The 19,713-nt window shown below is 44.0% G+C and overlaps 1 protein-coding gene across 5 annotated transcripts in view; it reads left to right on the top strand.

The window, feature by feature from the left end:
- UGP (UDP-glucose pyrophosphorylase) overlaps positions 1-19,713 on the top strand; it is a 76,562-nt gene that overhangs the window by 53,434 nt on the left and 3,415 nt on the right. For all 5 annotated transcript variants that reach the window (XM_050181453.3, XM_050181452.3, XM_050181455.3 and 2 more), the window contains 7 exons: positions 4,153-4,286; positions 9,729-9,817; positions 13,383-13,451; positions 14,461-14,492; positions 15,196-15,292; positions 16,809-16,887; positions 19,337-19,503. In XM_050181453.3, coding sequence (XP_050037410.1) covers positions 4,153-4,286; positions 9,729-9,817; positions 13,383-13,451; positions 14,461-14,492; positions 15,196-15,292; positions 16,809-16,887; positions 19,337-19,503 — 667 coding nt within the window. The remainder of the gene's footprint in view (positions 1-4,152; positions 4,287-9,728; positions 9,818-13,382; positions 13,452-14,460; positions 14,493-15,195; positions 15,293-16,808; positions 16,888-19,336; positions 19,504-19,713) is intronic.

Genomic DNA, 19,713 nt, shown 5'->3' with positions numbered 1-19,713 from the left:
AAAAGTTGGAGAAAAAACGATCACGTTGTCCAGGTAACAGAGGCAGATGGACCACTTGAAACCATGTAGGAGGGCGTCCATCATTCGTTCAAATGTAGCCGGGGCATTACATAAGCCGAAAGGCATCACTTTGAACTGATACAGGCCATCGGGAGTAATAAAAGCTGTCTTCTTGTGGTCCATGTCATCAACGGCAATTTGCCAGTAGCCGGAGCGAAGGTCGATGGACGAAAAATATTGTGCTCCATGCAGGCAATCCAGGGCATCGTAAATGCGTGGTAGCGGATAAACGTCCCTCTGTTACCTTGTTGAGGTGTCGGTAATCCACGCAAAATCGCCAACTGTTGTCCTTTTTAACTAGTACAACAGGGAAAGCCCATAAGCTGCAAGAAGGTTCGATGATGTCTCGAGAAAGCATCTTGTCAACTTCATGTTGTATGATGTGTCACTCAGTAGGCGAGACGCGGTAGGGTCACTGATGGATAGGGCTCGCATCACCGGTGTTTATTCAATGTTTTACGACAGATGTTTGTCGTAGAGGGCACTCTCCAAGGTCAAATACGTCCCAGTATGAGGCAAAGAGGCAACATAGTTCTTTAGCACGCTGGGGCAGAAGGTCAGGAGCAATCATTTTTGTTAGGGCATTCAAGTCTGAAGGGACAGGGGGCAAAGCGAGTTGAACACGAGGAGCTGTTACAAGTTAAAGCCGAAATGTGGTAGTCTCTGGCCGGCGTTTTTTGTGCCAGGGGTATTCTGCGTGGGAGTACTTGTGTACAAAGTCCAAAGTTCACAAGTGGAAGGCAGGACATGTTGTCTGAAATGGTAATGACGGTGTGAGGAAAAGCGACGTTATGCGAGAACAGGACATCCGGATTAGGGGATACGATGTAGTCACCGTCTGACTACGATGTAGTCACCAATGTAGTCATCGGCGACTCGGACCACAGGCAACGGGGCAGGAGTGAGGACTTTCTTGAGATGATTCCGAAGCTGAGCATTCATCGCAGATATGTGCACACCAGTGTCAATCAGAGCCATAACAGGTACACCATACGTTCACTTTAATGAGGTTCCGATGTGTGTGCAAGGTCTGAAGAGGATTTTTGCGTCGGGTCGATTTGGCAGCATCACCTCCAGGTGCTGCCCCCTTTAGTTTTCCGGAAGGGTGTGCCGGGAGGAGCTAGGAGACGGTGATCGGCGAGATGGGAGCGATAGGGAGAAGCGGCGACGTGGCGAAGGAGAGCGGCTAGAGCGGGTAGGCAGAGCAGTGTCACCAGAATGTACTGGCTGCGTTTGCAAGGGGATCCGAGGAGCAGCATGAGGGCCATGGGATGGGAGGCAGGGCCAGAGGGCCGAATTCCTTTAAGACCGGCACTGACGTGAAATATGGCCGATACGGCCACAAGTGAAGCATACAGGCTTGTCGTCTGGAGTGCGCCATTCGGCCATGTTGCGATACCGCGTTGGGGCATTCAGGCTGCGGGTGCGTATGACAGTGCTGGACGGTGTGTAGTCAGGCCGATTGACCGAGCAGACGTTGGTCAAGCCAACGTTGGCCAATTCTTGGTGCACGACGGACTGTATCAATGAGACGGTCGCCTGGCAGTTGTCGGGGCCATGGGTTGGGGTTGTGACAGGAGATGCGGCTTCCATTTCACGTCGGATGATATGTAGGACATCATCAGAGCAATTGGGTGTCGGCGGACTGCGGAGGGGCTTTGCAGGTGGACTTAGCAGCCGTGTTGGGAAGGTGGGGAAATGGTTGGGCAATGTGGCGACTCTTGGCTTCTTCAAACCGCCGGCATTCAGTAATAATGGCTTGTACAGTGGAAGAATTCTTGAACACAAGGAGGGGTAAGGCATCATCTGCTATGCCCTTATAGACATGTGCAACTTCGTCAGGTTCGGACATCTTCGGATCCACTTTGCGGCACAGAGCAAGCACATCCTGGATGTACGTGAGGTAGGATTCAGTGCACGTCTGGACAAACAAACCGAGGTCTTTTTGGGCAGCGCGCTGATGTCCAACAGGCTTGCCAAACAAATCCTTGAGCTTCTGTTTGCAAATGTCCCAGCTGGTAAGTTCCTCCTCGTGGGTCTGAAACCAAACGCGTGCCGTGCCCGCATGGTAAAATATCAAATTAGCGAGCATGATGGTCTGGTCCCAGTGGTTGCTGGCGCACACCCCCTCATATAGTTGAAGCCAGTCTTCAACATTAGTGTCCTCGGTGCGAAAAAAGGCTCCTAGGTCGCGGGGTTGTGCTAGAAGGACGGTGGGCATGGGTGCCGACGGGCCAGAAGCATCCTCGCCTTGTGCTGGCATTGTAGATGCAGCCAAGGAGCGCCTGCGGCGTAAATCCGTCTTGATAATGATCCCGCTACCTCCACCAAGAATGTTACAGGGTTAAAAACAGTCAGACATATATTTACAGGATATTTACAATAATCATAGCAGCTGACAAGATGGTAGATAGTGCGCAAAGTCCAGAGCGTCGTCTTCTTCCGACCAAGTTGACAACATCTTGACAATATTGTGGTGGCATGTTATTTAAGAATCCAACTCTTTATTGGGCAAATTTGTGCCCAGAAAGGCGAGCAACAGCTGAATGGCATTGGTAGAGGCGGGCACTGTCATCAGTCGTCAAATGTAATCTGATAGGTCAAGTCAGTCTGCTGTTGACAGCAAACTGACTTGAAAGGTGACTGAAAGGTGACTGCAAGGTGACTGACAGTACAAGTCAGTCACCTTTCTCTCAAATGCTCTTTTCAACAGAAGCCTGCTCCTCACTCTTTTCTGGGTGCTTTATTTCTTAATAAAGCAGATTCCCATGCTGTTGTGTATAATTCTTTTACTTTGTCCCCTCTGCTATCCTTTCTCCCAGCTACGCCTGCTATTGTCTAATAGCTGGCGTCAATCAAGAAGGGTATTTGGGCCAGTGTGCTTCTTCCTACTGTTACTGTGTCTATTTATTGACGAAGTTCAATAAACAGGCTGAAGTAAGCGAAAACGTGCTTTCAAACTTGATAGTAATTACATACTTCCAAAAAAAAAAGCGGACTGTCTGCCCACGCTCAGTCGCGACCGCCCACGTAGGAATAAAATTTTGGCCACCTTGCGTATTGGTGTCGTAGCTGGCAAGTCTCACTAATTTTGACTAGTTTTGAATGCTTAACTAGCTGTGAGTGTGAACCACGCGGTACTTTAGGTTGGACCACATGCACGCTTGCCAGCGCATGCTCACTCCTGGCCACTCCTGGTTAGTTAGACACCTTGGCAGACTAACTGATAGTGCTTAAAAAATGTGCAAGTTGGATGTGGCTACTATCCGTGGGTCAAGCTGGTAGAGGACAAACCCAGTCTAGACCACATAGGATGGTCAGACTGTAGCATATGAGCGCAAGCATGTACGCAAGCCCTGTCGTGCACAAAGCAAGCACTGCGCATATGCACTACAGTTGCATGCAGCTGCAGTCTGCTACTTATCGTAGGTACTGGGAGTATCCAGCGATGAGTCCACTGGTTAAGTGCACTGCAGCTCGCGGAGGACAACCACGTTCGGCTTACACGTGGTGCATCATAAGCGCCAAGATTGGAAGATCAAAAGTAGTGGCATCTATGTTAATAACCAAAATCAAATTTGAACTGCACCCCACGGTGAATGCAGAGCATTGTGGGCACGCTCTGCTACGTCGCATTCTTCGCAGTGTATGGCATTGAAGGAGGACCAGAAGCACCGTGAAGGCCGTGTTTTATTGCCAATAACTCCTCTTCTGCTGGACGCGTTGTACTTTTTGCGGCAAGGTACTTATGAAGTGGCCTGTTTTAACTCCAAGTTAGTTTCTCCACTTCGATAAAAAGCGGTTCAGGGCCCCTTTAAGTGAAGAACAGTCCCCGAAAGAAAAATTTACGTATGCATGACAGTGTTATCACTCCTAAAGCACATTAGCTTTTAACCGTACAATAACCATACGATGCCACTCTGAATATAGCTCTGAAATATTCCATATTGTTCTCTAAAGGTATTAATTTTCTTAAATTGCGTACCAAGTCAGCTTGCTGCACGTACTCCTGTGGCATGCGCGGAAGGATTGTTGATGTGTTGTCAAACTGCTTTTGCGTGCAAGCATTGACGTTGATATTCTCTCTGGCAGCTTCTATCCGCCTGGCCACGGGGACTTCTACGCGTCATTCTGCCAATCGGGGCTCATGGACCACTTCCTGACGGAAGGTCGCGAGTACTGCTTCATCTCCAACATTGACAACCTTGGTGCCACAGTAGACCTCAGTATCCTTTTTTTTCCCTCTCTGGGAGAGCCTCCCGTCTCAGGGTTGCTTCAACACGGAGCAAAATGTGGCGTTCTGCTCTCTTATGCTTCACAGTTTGTTTGTTCATTCTTAGTTTTAGGTACACGCTAGAAGAGAGTCTTAGCTTGTCCGTAAGTGCAGTACTCTTTACAGAAGGCCGGTTTACCGGAGTTGTCGACGGCAGTAGCAATGCTAGTAGTGACATCTTTTGACTCTTTCTCCAACTACAATGTATTCGAAACATTTTTTACGTTGTGCGAGTGTTCCCGTTGAACAAACAAATAAATATAACTGAATTTTAATGATTGTTACTGCCATCACTTCACAACGACAGTTAAGCAGAGTACGGTAAGTCAACACAATAAGAGCCGTGTCCTTTCTGGTTAAAGTCTGCATCACGAGATGGAATGCAGCTGGTTACGTAAGCACCTCTGGTAATGGTGTATTTCACAAAGTGCAAGATGTATCTTCATTAACAAGCCAAAACTCTCTAGAGAACCCCAAGTGGCTGAAATTAATCAGGAGTGCACCACTACAGTGTCCTTCATAGCCCATGTGCTGCTTTGGATCATGTTGAACCACCCGCCGTGGTTGCTTAGTGGCTATGGTGTTGGGCTGCTAAGCACGAGGTCACGGCATTGAATCCTGGCCACGGCGGCCGCATTTTCACTGGGTGCAAAATGTGAAAACGCCTGTGTACTTAGATTTAGGTGTACGTTAAAGGACCCCAGGTTGTCAAAATTTCTGGAGTTACCCACTACGGTGTGCCTCATAATCAGATAGTGGTTTTGGCACATAAAACCCCATAATTTAAGGAACATGTTGAACCCCGTAATTTTATTTGTTTTTTATGCCCAAGTCAAGATGGTTTACAGTTTAAGCTCAATATAATATACAGTGAAACCTCGTTAAACTGTAGTTGGCCGGAGCTCGGAAAAAGTACGTACTAAACGGTAGTACTGCTTAACCGATCGCCCACTTACCTGTCAAAAATCGAACTCAGAGTGAGTGCGATGAAAGGGGAAAAAGACATGCAGTATTTATTGACTTCGCACAACAAAAGTGTTATTTTCATTTGATGCTGCAGCGGCCTAGCAGCGACGACAGCGGCCTCAACCTTACTGAAGCTGCGAGCCAGCTTTTCAGCCAGCCCCCTCTTCTCGGCAAACACTCGCATGGCAAATTCCTCGTTGGCATTACATATTCTCCATGCTCGCGTGTGGTGGCTCTGCAAAAGTCGCAGGGCTTTTTTGTTTCTTTTTTTCATTTTGGGGTGCTGTTCTCGTCACGACGTTCGCAATCACGAGGCTGACGTAACGTGCAGCTTCTGCCACTGTCGGCCCTGAATCGCCCGTGCTTTCGCTTTCCGTGTCGTCCTCATCACTGTCGCTAGCCGACACTTCGGCAACAACAGGCAACGATGGCAAAAAGTTGAACCTCGTAGCCAACATCTCTTCGCGGTCGCAGCAGCTCTGCCGAACAACTTCTTCGCATTCCAAATGCCACACACTGCAGTCAACAGCAGATCCCTGTCGCGTACCAGCGCCGACTTCTTCGTGTCATGTTCGATAGCACGAACGATGTCTAATTTTTCTTCAATGCTGAGCACCCGGTGTGTTTTTTATCCAAGCTTCGACATGATGCAAGTCCTCGCCTGCAGGACGCCACAACGCTCTCTGGCACGTTGCCGAAATGATGTTGATGTTGATGTGGCTTTACGCGCAAATGCGCAGGGTGCTTGGAGGCCATTGTTCTGATCTCTGAGGCTTGTTGTTTTGCCAGGCTGCCCAATGGAGACAACGCACCGCTGTGCTTGCGCGACGAAAAGTGGAAACAGTACATGTTAACCGACACGTACGCAACAAGTTGGTACGGTTTATGTGGATACAAAACACATTATGTTCAATGGCCGCTGAGTCGGGGATTTGACTTTGCTACTCTTAAACGAAACTACTGTTTAAGCGGGTACGGTTTAACGAGGTTTTACTGTACGTCAGTATAACTAAAGTCTCGTTATAACGAAGTCTTTCATGTTTTATAACTTCTTGTCCATTGTGGGGTCTCACACACGGTCTCTTGGGTCAATGAAATGACAACACAGTAGTGCAAACAATAACAAGAGAATCTATTGCGCCTCTCATACACTAATGCCTGCTAGCTGAATTACTATCCAGAGAACATGCCGATGGGCGTGACAAATTGAGGAAGCCTGACTCATTGCGACTGGATAGCGAGTGAAAATGTTCGCCCCATGCTGGCCACCAACTCCTAATCGTTTGCGCGTACGATCACGCGAATGGTGGCGCGTTTGTCCATTCCAATGTCCTGCTTCTAGGCCTTCCACAGGACAGTCTTCCACAGGACAGTCTCGCAGTCGCCCCACTCTTTGCCCCATTTTGCAATGTGCCGCACGAGACAGATTGTCCGCGCCAACCATTATATCGCTAAATGCAAACATGTACGGAGCTGCACTCAGATATCGCATTAGGGAGTATCGTAATTGTCGCTGAATTATGGTCCCAAACTTTAATTATTTTGATCCTGAAATTGGCTGTCGGTGAATAATTCGATCCTGACCTGTCAGCACGCATCCAGATAGCGACCCCTTTAGTGGCAGCGTCTATCTTGGCGCAGCTTAGGAGGTGGTGAATGTATTGAGCACATCTCTAATCGAAAATGCCAATTTTTGGCCTGGCCTAGGAGGACTTTCAAGCAAGAACCGTAGATCACAATGTTCGAGTACGGTGTTTACCCTGCTATAGTGTGCACCTTTCCTTTTAAAGAGAAAATTGGATCGAAAGTTGCGTGCGCGATGCAATCGGACACGAAATTTACATATGAACATAAGAATGTTGCCTTCGCTACGTTCTTATGCTTTGCCGCATAACAGGTATGCGGCGAAGCTGACTTTAGGCAACTAGTCGCCATTGTGTAACAATTTATATTGTGAAGAAATCGGGTGCACATTAGGACCTTTAATGTCATTTCTACGTTAGTTTTGAACACATGAAAAGAAAGTGTTTGATTCAGGGGCATGTGCTAGAATTCGGCAAATACTGTCGAATGAATCGTGTTCTGCATCTTGTTTAATTGGACAAGCCACATAATTCGATCATTTTCGTTGGTCCGGTCAGGGTCGAATTAATGGAACTTGACTGTATACTGTATAACGAAGTGTGTTTATAAACAATTCCAATATTAGGAATCTTCACTGTCGCCATAAAGGAATACCGAGACAACAGATGGAAACTTCCACAGACACAGATAGTCAAATGGTCGAATTACAAGCGGCTGCTTGCAAACACACTTCTCAAATCGCACGCAGCATGACGAGCAACCGCTGAAGCAGAGCTGTATAAAGTGCAAGTGTGATAAGATCCTATTGTGCCTCGCACGCAGTATGCTTTGGGTTCGAGCAAAAACATGAGAGAGTGAGCTGAGAAGGACGGGGGCTTGATGAGCGTTGTCTTCCCACGTGAGCAAGACGAAAGGGAGGAGGGAAGCAAACTCGCGGTGACACGATCAAGCGCGAACGAGGGGGAGGGGGGGTGGAAGTAGGGGCAGGTTAGCGCACTTCTCCTTTTCTAGCATGGCTGTCGGCGCGGCTGAATCCATGCATGTGTGCCCTGTTTTAACGGTAATTTGCCACTTGTGGAAAAAGTGGGCATGCAGAGGTGGCATGGCATCACGTGTAGTCTTCCCACGCGTTTAGTACTGGAGGTAGCATAACCTTGAGTCTCGGAGACATGTTGAAGTAAGAGGTAGATGAAGCTTTTGCCGCCTATATTGATGGCGTCGTCTCACTGCGGGCACCACTATCAGCCATGGGGACAAAGTGGACGTGAAAGTGTCGCTGGCTTCGTTTCGTACCACCACTCTGAAGATATTGTGGACATGGCATGATACCATATCTTTCACCCCTGAATCTCAAATTCAACAAAATTAATTTTTTAAGATTCAAATTGCTCTTTTCTATTGCCTAATAAACCGCACAATTTTGCAGCCCCTTCCATTTGAGAAAAATTAACTGACTGCTATACTTGCATAAAAGGTGAAATTTTTATATAAGGAAATTTCTATAAAATGAAGCAATTTGTCAATTTTAGTGTCCTTGCTTTATCGAGGTTTAACTGTAATATGGTGCAATATGGTGCAATATGGTGCAAGGTACGTAAAATGAACATAGTAAGTAGCTACAGCTACTTACTATGTAAGTAGCTACAGCTACTTACTACTATTTAGCTAATCGATGGCTGTACTTATTTTCATAAAAAGGGAAATTCTTATGTAATGAAATTTCTAAATAACGAAGCAATTTGCCAATTTTAGTGACTTTGTTTTGTCGAGGTCCAACTGTAATATGGTGCAGCAACAGCAAAAGGGGTATGCTTGGCCTCTATGTCACTGCTAGGGCTGGCTAGAATGAGAGATGGTGCAAGGCACATGAACATGAACATAGTGAGTAGCTATTACATGAACATAGTAAGTAGCTACAGCAACTTACTGAATAGCACATTTACCTGCGGAGTATACAAGCATGTACATTAGTTTTTCTGCACTTTAATAAGAAGCAAACTTGAAGGAGCCAGCTGGAAAGCTGTGCGTTTAAATTTGAAAAGGAACAGCGCAATGTATAGACATGCATTGAGGAAGTAGGCACAGAAAAGTATTAAATCTAAATATTATTGCAAAAGACAGTGTATTTGCAGCTAAGACAGCTCTTGTGCAACAGCAAGAAAAAACAAAGAAGATCAGAAGAAAATACAATCAAGGACATGCATTCTTTTGTGCATTCTAACTCTCCCTTTCATACATATGCTTGCTTTTGGAAACCCTTACCCCTCCTCATGCAGGTCAAGGGTAAGGGTAGGAGCTGCTGAGGTGTCCTCTCTGGAGTGAGAGTTACAGCGCTGTAAACAATTTCCTTGCTTTCCTCTGTAATAATCTCTTACACATCCTCCTTTTGTCTAATTTTGCGGCGTTACACAAAGCCAGTGGATTGAGGCTACCTCGCTCAGGTGTTCACATGACAGTGTACTAGGTAAGTTCCCCCGCCACAAAGGCACACACAAAACAAAACAAAGAAATGAGAAAACACCAAGGTTAGCAAGGAACGACACCAAACAAACCGGCAACGATAGAAAAGCCTTGAGAACAGTTCAAGACACAACCTGCTTGTAGTTCAAAGCTACTGGCAGCTGAACGATGTTCATTTTATAATATTTTTAAACAAAAAGTGCAAAATGCATAACAACTGTCTGCTTCATTGTCAAAAGGAATATGAATCAAGATTAGATTTTCTGGATCTACTTCATGCCTGTCAAGGTTGCGCTGTTTTCTAAAAAATATATACATTTTTTTAGCCTGAGTGATTCTGTGTGCTTAGCAAATCTATTCCTTGACCGGAGAAAAATGCGTTCAGGCATCCTGAACATGCTGCTTTCTGCAAGTGGCAGTCAGGCCCCAGACTTTGTCATGGAAGTCACCGACAAGACAAGAGCCGACGTCAAGGTGCGTGCCTTGGTTTCAGTTTCAGTTTATTTCTCTAATAAGTTGATTTACATGCTTCCACAAGCATACAAAAGGAGGTCCCAGAGCATGATGGCTGAAAGGGGACCTCCTTTCAGAAAATATATACATTAGAGCAAATACACAGCATAAAACAGCAATATAGTAGTCAATAAGTGGAAGATTATGCAATGTAAATGTAATACAAACTGCAACATAACATAAAGTCAATAACTAGTTGTAGAATTAAAACAGTAGTTTAAGGCATTCACGACAGAACAAACCAAAAGTATTTATAAATGCTACAAATGAGAAAAACTAGAAAAAATGAAAAGGAAATGAGCAGAAGTGAAGTGAATGGCTTAGATATGTGGATTATTTTGCCTATTTAGTGGAAAAGTGAATAATGTTTTCTTGAAGAAACCTAAAGACGAAGAGCGCTTGACATCTAGCGGGAGGCTGTTCCAAGTATATAATGCTGCGATATATCCAGATTGTTTTCCATAATTAGTATGTATTAGTGGCAGTAAGGAATTGTTGTTTGCGGCAAATCTTGAGCGGTTCAAGTTAACCAAAGTAGCCTCAGAAAATATATTCACTGAGGGAGGATTACGTGTTACCTTAAATAACATTATGGCTAATTTGCATTTAATAAGATAAATTACTGAAAGTGTTCTGTGGTTCGGGGAGAGGAGGAAAAGCTTTTCAAAAGCATTCCTGTAGAATGAGCTGAACAACAATATCCGGATGGCTTGATTCTGCATATGCTGTAGTGGTGCTATATGAGTTGGATATCTGTTACGCCACGCTGTAATGCAATAATTGAGATGGCTGTGAATAAAAGAATAATACAAGGTCAGCGATGTTGGTTTGCTAAAATAATACCTTGCTTTAAGTAAAATTCTAATACCGGGAGAAATTTTGTGCTTCAAATAGGCGATATGCTTCGTAAATTTTAAATTTGAGTCAAGAAATATACCAAGAAATTAGCATTCATTAACTGCACTGATGTCGAGAGAGTTTAGGTTGACAGTGGGAATGAATTCTGGTGTCCTATGATATGAATGAAAAAGCATAAGATGTTTTGGTATGATTTATTCTTAGCGAGTTAAGCTGGCATCACGTTAAAACATTTTTCAGGTCAGTGTTTAGCTTAGTAGTCAGAGAAGTTAGCGAACGATCGGTTGCAAGTAATGGGGTGTCGTCAGCATAAAGGAAGGCCTCAATTTCTGATAAACAATTGGGTAAATCCTTTATATAAAGCAGGAATAGTAGTGGGCCGAGTGTAGACCCCCCACGGGACCCCTTTATTGGTTGTTCTGAATTTAGAGAGTGAGGAGCTAAAATACACAGCTTGTTGTCTATCTGTTAGGTTACCTTTTATAAGTTCCAATGCTGGGGCCATCGACGCCTACTGCCCGTAGCTTAGCAAGTAAGATGACGTGGTTTTTTATAAATTCACATGCTTTGGATAGATCGATAAAAACTGATCGTGCATATAAACCGGCATCTATAGCGCTTTCATACCCAACTGGGGTTTGGGATATGTGATGTTTCTCACAGAATAAATCACTTGCAGGCATCTGGGTATGTGCCGCTGTGACACAAGCGTTACAGAATCCTTAAATGTATTTAGATACAGTCGAACCTGGCAGCAACAGCTGCTTATGGCGCGGGCACACGGGCTCTCTCTTTTTGAATTGAATTGAATTTATTTCCATGTTGAATGGGGGAAAGCCTGAACCGAAAGTGAAACTTAATTCACCTGACAGGAGGGTCGGGCCCCCTTTACAAGGCATACAGTGGGAGGAGCCAAGAGATACACCTTCTAACACAACAAGCATTATTTGAGCACAATACACATTAAAAACAAAATAGCACACATTTAATTATCAGTATTTCAGGCACAAACTATAGTTTCATACTGCCTCTATTGGAAAAGAATGCAGAAAATACAGAGAATTGCACAGGTACATAAATAAAGTGCATATACTGAAATGCATATTAGTTTTCAGACAAGCACATCCTCACAGAACTAATGGTATCATGAACGCATCACAAAAATAGTGATATCGATCTTTCATGGAAAAAAAAAATTAGAACTGCAGGTATGGTGAATTGAAGCATTTGTTCGCCATATTTCGTTCGAGAAAATTGGACTTTTCAAAAACCTTTGATGCATGTGTTGTGTATCGGTGTCCTAATCTTCAAGTGCGATAACAATGTTATCATGTCTTCCCTTGTATTCGTACTGTGTTTACATCGTGTGGCCATATTATATGAATAAAGATTATGAGCATCTATTACATTAAGCCGCCTGAAAAGTTGCTCGTTATGTGTTTTGAAGGGCATGCCAGCTATGTGTCTAACATCTTTTTTTTTCTTTTTTTTGAAGTACACACAATTGATGTAAATTAGGTGATGTAGTTTTGCCTCATATAAGAAAGTAGTAGTTTTAGTTGGACAAAAATAATGCATTGTAAATCAGTAATTTGATATTGGGTGGTAGAAAAAAACTAAAAATGATATCTTTTCAAAATGCCGACAGTCCTTGAAAGTTTGGTGATGATGTGTTTAATATATGTGTCCCAGGACACGTGCCTGTGGCAGTATGCACTGAGTGTTTTGAAGGAGTCAACAATCTCTAAAGGCATTTGAGCAAACACAGAGTTTTCTATGCGAACTACCGGCAGCTGTGTAGGAGTAAAAAGGGTTGCTTTAGTTTTGCGATCTTGAAAGGGATCTGCAGGGGGTACAGAGTCTAGGTGCACTGAGTGCTGATGGCTTCGTGTGCGCTGTGTTCTGACCGCTCGGTTTGCTTTGAAGCGAGGGGCAGCACAAAGGTCAGTTTACTCCCTGCTACTACCACACCCTTCCTCACGCCAGCATTTTTGACATCGAGTGTCCGCAGTCATTGAGTGACATGTGTTTGTGTTTACCTGTGCGTGCATGACACCACACTTGTTAATTTAGTTAGTAAGTGAATGTTTTCAAGGTTATACAGTCGATAAAACTACTGTCCTTACTTCATATATCTGTCCTGATAATTTGCTACCACAATCGGTGCTTTGCGTTTTGGACGAAATTGAAACATGCCTTTTTATGTTTCATTTTCTTCATACTTGGTTTTGTGTAACCTGCGAGCTATTCTTCTGTTATTTGTTTCTTGATATTGTTTGATTTCTGTGGAGAATATACTATGCTTTTGCTTTGTTTGTGTTTATACATCAGACATATTTTTGTATATTTTTTTAAGTGTGTGTTTTGCTTACGTCTGCTTCACTGTGATGCTGCTGCAAGGGTGGCATGGCCTTGTCAGGCACTGTATGCCTTATTCCATGTCATCCAAGACGATTTCTTGTGTAAATTGTCTTTAACAAAGAGGGAGACATGGAAATAAAGATAAACAGTTTCGCAGGGCCATCGTCACAATAGTGAGGCACGGAGAGCAGCAAATAAACTGTTGCAATGAGTACAGCGCTTTGACTCTGACAGCGATGCTGAACCAGGTTCAGAAATGGTGTCTGCATAGCTCCTTTCTTATTTTTATTTTTTTCTGAATTTGTAGGGTGGCACACTCATCCAGTACGAAAACAAGATTCGTCTGCTGGAAATTGCGCAGGTTCCTAAGGAAAACGTGAGTTGCTTCTTCTTTTGCTATTAATTGCAGGTCAGATGACTTTCACAAGCTTTAGTCTCTCTTCTTTTAGCAGTTAAAAGATTCGCTGGCATTTATAACCCTTTTTGAGTTGAAGTTCTGCACTGTTTGAAGTCTGCACCTTACGTGGAAAGTTAGTGTAATGCAGAAGATCTGAATAAAATACATTTATGTATGACCTGAGCTAGCTGGTGGCTTGTAATGGAGCCTTTTCATAGTTTTAACGCTCTCTGATGACGTAGTTGGTCGATTTTGTAATCGTTGTGTACAAACACAGTCTGCTTGTCTTATGACATGGAAAATGTAAACATGGCTTTTGTAATGAAACCATTTGCAAAAGACAAGCTCCAGCATGTGCAGCAAGCATTTCGTCTGCCATTCAAACCAAGACTGTTGCTGACATTAGTTGGGTGAATGTGTCATGCAAAAAGAGCACAACTGCGTTTTAGGAGAAGGGTGCGTTGAGGTTTCCACAAGGAAATGAAGTGTATTTGCGTCACCAGCTGATGAGAAGTGTACTATTGGTGGTAACTTTTTGCAGCCGTTAATATGTGGCAACATAGCATTGGCACGGCTGTCCAGCTAATCAAACTCTTCAGTGAACTGCTCGAAACTACTCTGATTGACTTGGTGCAAGATTGCAACCCTGGTGATGTAATGTAGCGAGCGAATGATTGTTTGAGATACCACTGGTTCCACAAGACCTTGTCCTCGAAGTCTAGACCTGCGGGCTGAAATGTAGTTGTACAGCACACACACACGTGTGTGTGTGGGGGGGGGGGCACACAAAGTGGAATTGAGATTTTAGCCAATGTCGTGACCTCACAGACTTCCATGCATGCATCTTTGAGGGGGTTTGGAATTGTCATTGAAGCACGGTGCAAATGTGCATTTCATAGTATAGAATTTGCACAGAGCCATTTTTAACCTCTCTTCCTACGAGTTACTACCCTTCTTGCTGACTTAATGTGTTCTGCTTTATTTACAGGTTGATGAATTTAAGAGTGTAAAGAAATTCAAGTGAGTTCTTTTCCTTTGTACATTTTAACAAGTGCTTCTTGGTACTGCTACTCTTGTTCATTTTTTTAGAGCACAGCTCTTAGGCACCCGTTCCTGCGGCGAGCGGTGGCGGCGTACTTCATAACCAAGCGAACCGTGAAAGATGAGACCAAACGCGGAGCGTAGCGGGCGATGAAAGACGGCGAGAGTGAAGATCATGTGAGGAGCAAATTTGAGGAGGAGGACAGGGCAAAAGCGTGAGAAGAAAAGCATAGTGCCGCGCAAAACAGACTATGGCGACAGTGACTAGGAGGTGACGCTATAGTAGCGCACATTGTGAGGGTACCTCGAGGCGCTTGCTCGCCTCTGCCTTGTTCGCGGGGATACGGGTATGCATAGAGGCACTCTGTGTGTCGTCTGTTCACCAACACGTTGCCTGAGCAGAGGTCTGTCTGCGGCAGCTTCTGTGAACCGTGCCCACGAGTCAGCCATGTGCTGTCTCTCGTGATCTCCCGATTAGTGAGGTAATCGCGCCACACTTCGATCTGTTTGGAACGTGCCGCATGAGGTGGATTGTCCGCACCAGCCAATATATCGCGAAATGAAAACACGTATAGAGCTGTGCTCAAATTTCGCATTAGGGAGTATTCTACTTGTCAGTGAATTTTATTTTTATCACTTTAAACATTCCTTTCCCATCTTCTCCTTTGCACGTGTAATGCAGGATCTTCAACACGAACAATCTCTGGATGAAGCTGAGCAGCGTTGGCCAGTTGGTGGAGAGCGGTGGCATCGACATGGAGGTCATCATCAACAACAAGGTCAGTTGAATTGATTTTCGACTCCCTTCTTTCTGGGTGTCCGCAGGTTGGATGTGCTGGCATGGCTTGAAGGGCCACTAAAGAGACAAATTATTTCAGCTGTCTTAGTAAATTACCATCCTACAATGCCAGAAAAGCCACACCTACAGAAGAAACTTGTTAAGACAAAAGAGATGCAAAAGTGAGAGACAGGTGGAGACGCCGCCTTGAAATTCCCGCGCCACCTTGCCGTCATGTCGTGTGGATTTTGATGGTGTCAGCTCGAGCTTAGTTATACTTTTATCGATGAAAATGGACTACATTGCGTCCTAGAAGAGCCAAAGACTGAGCTTGAGAAGTTCAAGAGGAATGTTTGCTCAGTCACAACAGCTCAAATGCGAAAAAATACATTGAAATCTGTGATGTCACGCTGATGTGCTGGCTTTGAGATTTTGGCGCAACATTCGAAGAATGAATTTATACCTTCATTTTCTAATAATCAACATATTACCGTGAAATCGACAAAAGTAGAGTTCTTTAAGTATAGTACCTTATCACTCTAAACTGACTTATTTCTCTTTCATGTCCTTTACAAATGCAAGGTGCAAATAAATTTCACTTTGGCTAACTTGGTTATAAATGAGTACAGCATATACTTTTGAAGCAATCTTGGCAAGACTGCAGGGCTCTCAACTGTGGAATTCTTTGATTCATCATCATCAGTTACCCCTGTCTTGCACTAGCTGATTCCAACTTGCACGTGCAGGTTCTGCAACTGTCATGATCCATTAGTTATCTACCCTACATATTGCATGGCCTGCCCAGCTCTATTTTTTTTCTTTTAATGCCACCTATAATATTGGCTATACCCGTTTGCTCTCTGATCCACACCGCTCTCTTCCTGTCCGTTAATGTTACCCCTAACATTTTTCGTTCCATCACTCTTTGCACGGTCCTTAACTTGTTCTCGGTCTTCTTTGTTAACCTCCAAGTTAGTGCCTCACGTGTTAGCACTAGTAGAATGCAATTATTGTACACGTTTCAATGACATTTGCAAGCTCCCAGTCAGGAGTTGGTAACGTCATATGCACTGCAACACATTTTTGTTCTTCTGTAAGTTTCCTTCTTATGATCAGGGTCTCCTCTGAGTAATTGACCAAGATAGCTGTACTCCTGTACAGGCTCTAGAGGGGCTGGCTGACGATCCTGAAATCTTGTTTTTTTTTTTTTTTTGCCAGGCTATTGAGCATTATCTTTGTCATCTGCATATTAATCATCATTGTTTCTTTGATCTTTGATTAATGCCTTCAAATAGGACCTAAGCAGGTCTTTGTGATGTGACACATGGATATTTGCAAAATATCGCCTAGAACCGCATTGCCACATCTGTGCCATATTGATAAGTTATGTAATTAGTGTTAGTGACAGTCCAATTTTTAGTTTTGGTGTTTATTTTTCCCCATGTCGAATATTTGTCATAAAGAATTAGGATTCATTCGACCAGAAGGTGTTAACTTTCTTTCATTTTTTGAAACAGACTTTGGATTCGGGCATCAACATCATTCAGCTCGAGACGGCAGCTGGAGCAGCTATGAAGGACTTCCAGAACGCCATTGGTGAGTTTGGTGGTTTCCAGTTGGTTTTGAACCTGGTTTCCTCAGCACAGTAGTCCTATGATCTACCCATTAGACCATGCCTACAAATCCGACATAGCACTCTTACCAGCTTCAGTCGTGCAAGCCAGTGCCCTGAGACATTAGGCAAGTGAGTTACTTTGCATGACAACAATTTACTATATTTACATGAATCTAAGGCATACCTTTTACCCGAAAATAAATAGGTCTGGAAATTGCCTGCACGTTACAGTCCAATACAAAACCAAAAGCGCATGGGCGGCGTCAGCAACAACTTACCGTCGGAGCTGTCAGACGCAGTGTCATCGCCATCACGGGATGGCTGCAGAGCATGCTTTTTTAAAGGTTGCCGTGGATTCATTTTATGCTCGAGCATGATCACTTTTGTCAATACTATCGCTTTCACAATATTTTGCGCGACTCGACACCAGATGCAACTGTGTTTCAGGCACCATGCCAAGCTCACTTATCTGCACAGAGTGCCAGCATGCTCTCACCTGCGTATTTCGACAAGTCTGATGCAGAGTTATGTAAGATCTCATGAAAGTGATAGTAGTACAGTTGAGTCTGGATATATCGAACCCACATATAATGAATTATTGTATGTATCGAACAGCCTTAAATCCCCTTGAAAATGTTTGTATAAAATGTTTATTTAAATGTTGAATTGCCTATATATATATCGAACTTTTATGTGATCCCTTCAGATTCAGTATATCCGAGTTTGACTGTATCTCTAAAAGTGATAAATCGAGAATATTGCCTTGTGCGCTTGGTATCTTGAATTGCAAATGGCGGCGACCTGCCGCTTTCATTATGAAAGCTCATTTAAGAAAAAGCTTCCCTTCTGTGAAGGTCAATTCTGCATGTATCATATTTTGTGAACGCGAACGTTGGGACAGGATACCTTTTATAAATTAGGTGTATATTACATTCATGTGCACATTTGTTTTCTTACTTTCATCTTGTGATAATTGGGGTGTGCTTTAGATCTGGGCACATGTTAGATTCGTTTAAATACAGTGCTGATAAAAGTGAGAACGTGTGTTCTTTTAGTTGACTATAAAAATGAAAATTTTACACCTGAAAGAGACGTATATGCAATCATGCCAAGTCAGATGGGCTGAACTTTAATTCCACAGTGCCAGTGAGACAAAACTGCTGCTGGGAGGCCACTCTTACTGAACCTTTCTTTGCGCCATCTGAAAGCGCTCAAGTTCACCCAGTAAAAGATACATCAGCTGCACGTTGCCCCCGCTACTGCATCAATCGCGACTATGCATGCAGCTGATTACAGAGCCTCTCTTGCAATCAGGACGTCCACCTAAGGGGCCGTATCAGCTGCCAAGCTAGAAGAACGGACCCCCTCATATGTGTAATTGGTATTGAGCATGAAGCAATGGGAAGCTGTGAATGACCACATTATATAGTAACTAAAAGATATCTTCAGCAATATGGTGCATCGCTACATTGCTTGAATGCTAATTGCATTAACGTCAAAGGTCATCGTGAGATGGGTTCTTCCAGGACTTTCCTTTTGAGTTACTAGTAGTAGATTCAGGTGGTGTGAGCAACACTGACAAGCGATATGATATGACATGCATGTGCAGCAACTGCTTGTAGATTCGTGTCACATTTCGGGCTCGGTAATATGCAGTAATGTAAAAAGAGTTCACATTGCAATCGATTCATTTGCGTAACTTGTTTTGCATACATTTTTCAGGCAGTGATGCTGGTCTTGATAAGCTTTTTGTTGGGGGTCATTGCTAGCCGGAATGTGCAGGCTTGCAGAAGCCTACTCTCAGGTCCAAGAAAGAAAGCTTAGTTTTGAAGTAGTCCAGGCTACACTTTAAAGCTTTATTTCTCATTGAAACTTATCCTGTGGCAAATTTGGATGTCTACTGTAAGTTCACCAGTAACCACACACACTCTTTCAGTGCATCTGAACATAAGATATGCACCAACAGCCCTCGTAAAGCCCTTTTTTGTTTGACATTTTGAAAGCATGTTACAGGACTCTCATCTGCGTTTGTGTAACTGTAGCTTACTTTCAGCCTCAGTGTGCACTGTGCTTCATGTTTTTGCATGCATGGAGCCGTAATTATACTAAAGACTATTTGCAAGATATATTTACATAAGCAATTGCAAAAGTGAGCAATGTATCTGAGAGCTTGAACAAGGGGGTCAGTTCATCGTCTTCTTCATCAGGGTGATGGTGCGTATTGTTCAAGAAATGAATGTAGAATGCAGACGCACACACCACTGAGATGGCGCAATGCAGATCAAGCTGAATAGGTGGATGAGTGTCCCCTATGTGCATTTTCGGACAGTCATGCATCTTGAACAGGCTCTTGATGACATGTTGCACCCACGTGTTCTGGCTCGTATATTCTGCATTGGCTGATGTCGCGTACGCTATCGAAACCTGCAGGCATCAACGTGCCGCGCAGTCGTTTCCTCCCGGTTAAGAAGACCTCTGACCTGCTGCTGGTGATGAGCAACCTATATCACATGAAGTTTGGCACGCTGGTCATGAGCCCCAAGCGTGCCTTCCCAACCGTGCCCCTCATCAAGCTGGGCGACAACCACTTCTCCAAGGTATGGGCTTTGGCCGCCTGCTAGCTATGCAGCAAGTTCGGAAGGTTCGGATGTGCGGCCAGAATCACTGGTTAATCTCGCCGGCCACTTTTCTCCCAATTGCTGAGAATGTCTCGTCTCAGCTTGTTTCCTTCTACAGCAAGCAGCTGTGTTTGGGAACTCCGTACCGCCCAACTCTCGAATTTAGGATTGTTGTGTAGATTTTTCAAA

This window comes from Dermacentor andersoni, chromosome 7 (genome assembly GCF_023375885.2).
Source record: "Dermacentor andersoni chromosome 7, qqDerAnde1_hic_scaffold, whole genome shotgun sequence".
Lineage (NCBI taxonomy): Eukaryota > Metazoa > Arthropoda > Arachnida > Ixodida > Ixodidae > Dermacentor > Dermacentor andersoni.
The sequence above is the reverse complement of the archived record's forward strand: the minus strand, read 5'-3'. Positions and strand labels throughout refer to the sequence as shown.